The sequence below is a fragment of the Xyrauchen texanus genome, chromosome 7 (assembly GCF_025860055.1).
Source record: "Xyrauchen texanus isolate HMW12.3.18 chromosome 7, RBS_HiC_50CHRs, whole genome shotgun sequence".
Taxonomy (NCBI): Eukaryota; Metazoa; Chordata; class Actinopteri; order Cypriniformes; family Catostomidae; genus Xyrauchen; species Xyrauchen texanus.
Genome location: NC_068282.1, coordinates 51,108,177 through 51,110,676, shown reverse-complemented (window position 1 = coordinate 51,110,676; position 2,500 = coordinate 51,108,177). Strand labels below are relative to the sequence as shown.

At 47.2% G+C, this 2,500-nt stretch overlaps 1 protein-coding gene across 1 annotated transcript in view; it reads right to left on the bottom strand.

Moving 5' to 3' along the window:
- s1pr5b (sphingosine-1-phosphate receptor 5b) overlaps positions 1 to 2,500 on the bottom strand; it is a 4,238-nt gene that overhangs the window by 797 nt on the left and 941 nt on the right. The window contains exon 2 of the mRNA XM_052129876.1: positions 1 to 2,274. This exon is cut by the window's left edge and continues 797 nt beyond it. Within this exon, the coding sequence (XP_051985836.1) occupies positions 869 to 2,065 (1,197 nt within the window). The 5' untranslated portion in view covers positions 2,066 to 2,274 and the 3' untranslated portion in view covers positions 1 to 868. The remainder of the gene's footprint in view (positions 2,275 to 2,500) is intronic.

Sequence of the window (2,500 nt, the reverse complement as noted above, 5' to 3'; positions counted from 1 at the left end):
AAGATCATCTGTATTTCACAGGAAATCTGTGCTCGTCAGTGCGGTGATGGTGGTCTGTGTGTCTGTACGCAACTATAACGAGGGGTTTATGAAGCGTCACCTTTCCATTTTCACACACGTTCCAAACTGCGACGTGGAACCATGTAATTCATGTGGTCTTTGGTATGTGCCATGTTAATTCCATGGTCTTCATTCAGTACCATGTACGCATATCAAAGTATCATGCTAAGCTCATAATTGGACGTTAAACACCGTTTCCCGCCACAGCAATGATCTCTGGTGTCCGATCTGCAGCTGTAATCTGATTATTGATCTGTTGGTTTGAGAAAGACACTTACATTCATCATGATTCAGATTCAGTCTGAGCGGTGCCCGAGCTCATTTGAGACACAAAGATGGCGTCAGAATATTTGGGATTAGTCTCGTTAGACGTTCAGGGGTGCGTTTCCTGAAACCATTGTCACTATGTCACAGATCAGCTCATCATCATCAGCACATTGGCTCAGTATTGTCGTGATGTCATTAAACACTACTACTGAGATCGAATGATGTCAAAGTCACGACTCTGTAATGCAAAGAAACGGCAATATCTATTACAGTCCACTTGTCATAAAATCAAAACACACGACTAAAAATGAAGCAAACACAGCGATTTTCAAAGACTGAACTTCCGTTGCTTTCGGAGGTGGTAGAATCATGAAAAAAGCGGTTCTCAAAGGAAGAAGTCTGGCAGATTTCACTCAAAAGTAAACGAGTAAAACGACAAAAGTCGTTGAACTATGTTGTCACAAACTTGCGACCCTAATTTGCTAACGATGATTTTAGGAGACGCACCCCAGAACTGTTTCCATGTGTTAGTCTGAAGCGTTCAGGAGAGAACGGTTAATTGGACTTTTGGGTAGATGGATTTAATATTCGGTAACGTCGTCGCGTTGCCCGATGAAATCGTTGTCTCCAGTCCGCGATGGTTTGCTTCCGTCTTCGTGAAGCTGAACGGTGGGAAGGCCACAGCAATCTGCCTGATCTGGCCGTCTTTGGTCATCAGACAGCACTGACAGAGCAGCTTCAGGATCGCCCGCCGCATGTCTTTGCTCGTCAGGGTGTAAATGACAGGGTTAATGAGCGAGTTAATCATGGCGACGCCCAGGAAGTAGTCGGCCTTGTAGAGAACCTTACACATCTTCACCGGACACATGAAGTCAAGCAGCAGAAGCACAAACAGCGGCATCCAGCACAATATAAACACGCCCAGCACGATGGTGACTGTCTTTAGCAATGCCATGTACTTCTGCGAGCGGCGGGCGGACCCTTTACGCTGGACGCAGCTCGGATTCTGCATGTTGAACTTGACGAAGTGAAAGATTCGTCCGTAAAGAACAACGATCACCAACAGAACTGCCAAGCAGATGAACACACAGAAGAAGATGTAGCTTTTGGCGTAGAGCGGCAACACGGTCGAGCACCATTTCAGATTAGGCAAACAGTTCCATCCCATAATTGGCAGGATGCCTAGCAACACCGACAGCACCCAGCTCGCCCCGATCAAGGCGAACATGCGGTTGCGTTTGGCGCGGTGGCGCGGCTTCATGTTGAGCATGGTGAGGTAACGCTCGATGGCGATGGCGAGCAGACTGATGATGGACGCGGTGAGCATGATAAAGACGAAGCCTTCCCTCAGAAACCACAGCAGCGGCGTGAGTTTCAGCGTGTACTGACCCGACAGAACAATGTTTAGCATGTAGCTGAATCCCGCGAGCAGGTCCGACAGCGTCAGATTCCCCAGCAGGTAGTACATGGGCTTGTGGAACTTCTTGTTCCTGTAGATGGCCGTGAGTACGATGCAGTTCTCCACAACGATGAGAAGACAGATGAAGAGGAAGCTGATGGCTTCGGGTTTGAGTCCGACTTTGTATCGGGCCCTTTCCAGTTTACCCGTGTAGTTATAATGTTGCTGAAGAACCTCGTTGTTTTGATAATCCTGGTAGATGCTCATGAGAGCAGACGAGGAGCCGTTGGACGCTCCTGTGATGGAGGCTGCAGTGCAAGTGCCGTGAAATACTTCCATCGTTCACCGCGAGAGAGCGAATTCTTCTAGTCAGTAGAGATGCAATCAGGTGCAGCTCATCTTACTGCCAACTGAGTTTAATCCAAAGAGTCTGCAAATGTCTTGTAAATTGTTTACATTTAAAGTCTTAAAAGTTGGACGGTACCAGCTGCCACTGGATGGCGCACATGAGCAGAGCGGTTTGAATTGGATCCATACGTCCTGAAGCCCTTTAAAACACAACAGCATAAACACATGATCAGGTCACCCGTTGAAGTGAGTGGAACACAAAGCAAAAACTCTCACGATCTGCTCGCTGTACAGTTGTGACATGTTTCTTTGCGTGGTCGTCCAAACTTGACTAATAATGATATTGTTAAATGTCACTTGACTGACTGCTGCGCTGGTATTTTTATGGTGTTTATCTTATCCTGCATACCACAGTCGCCTTTGTCT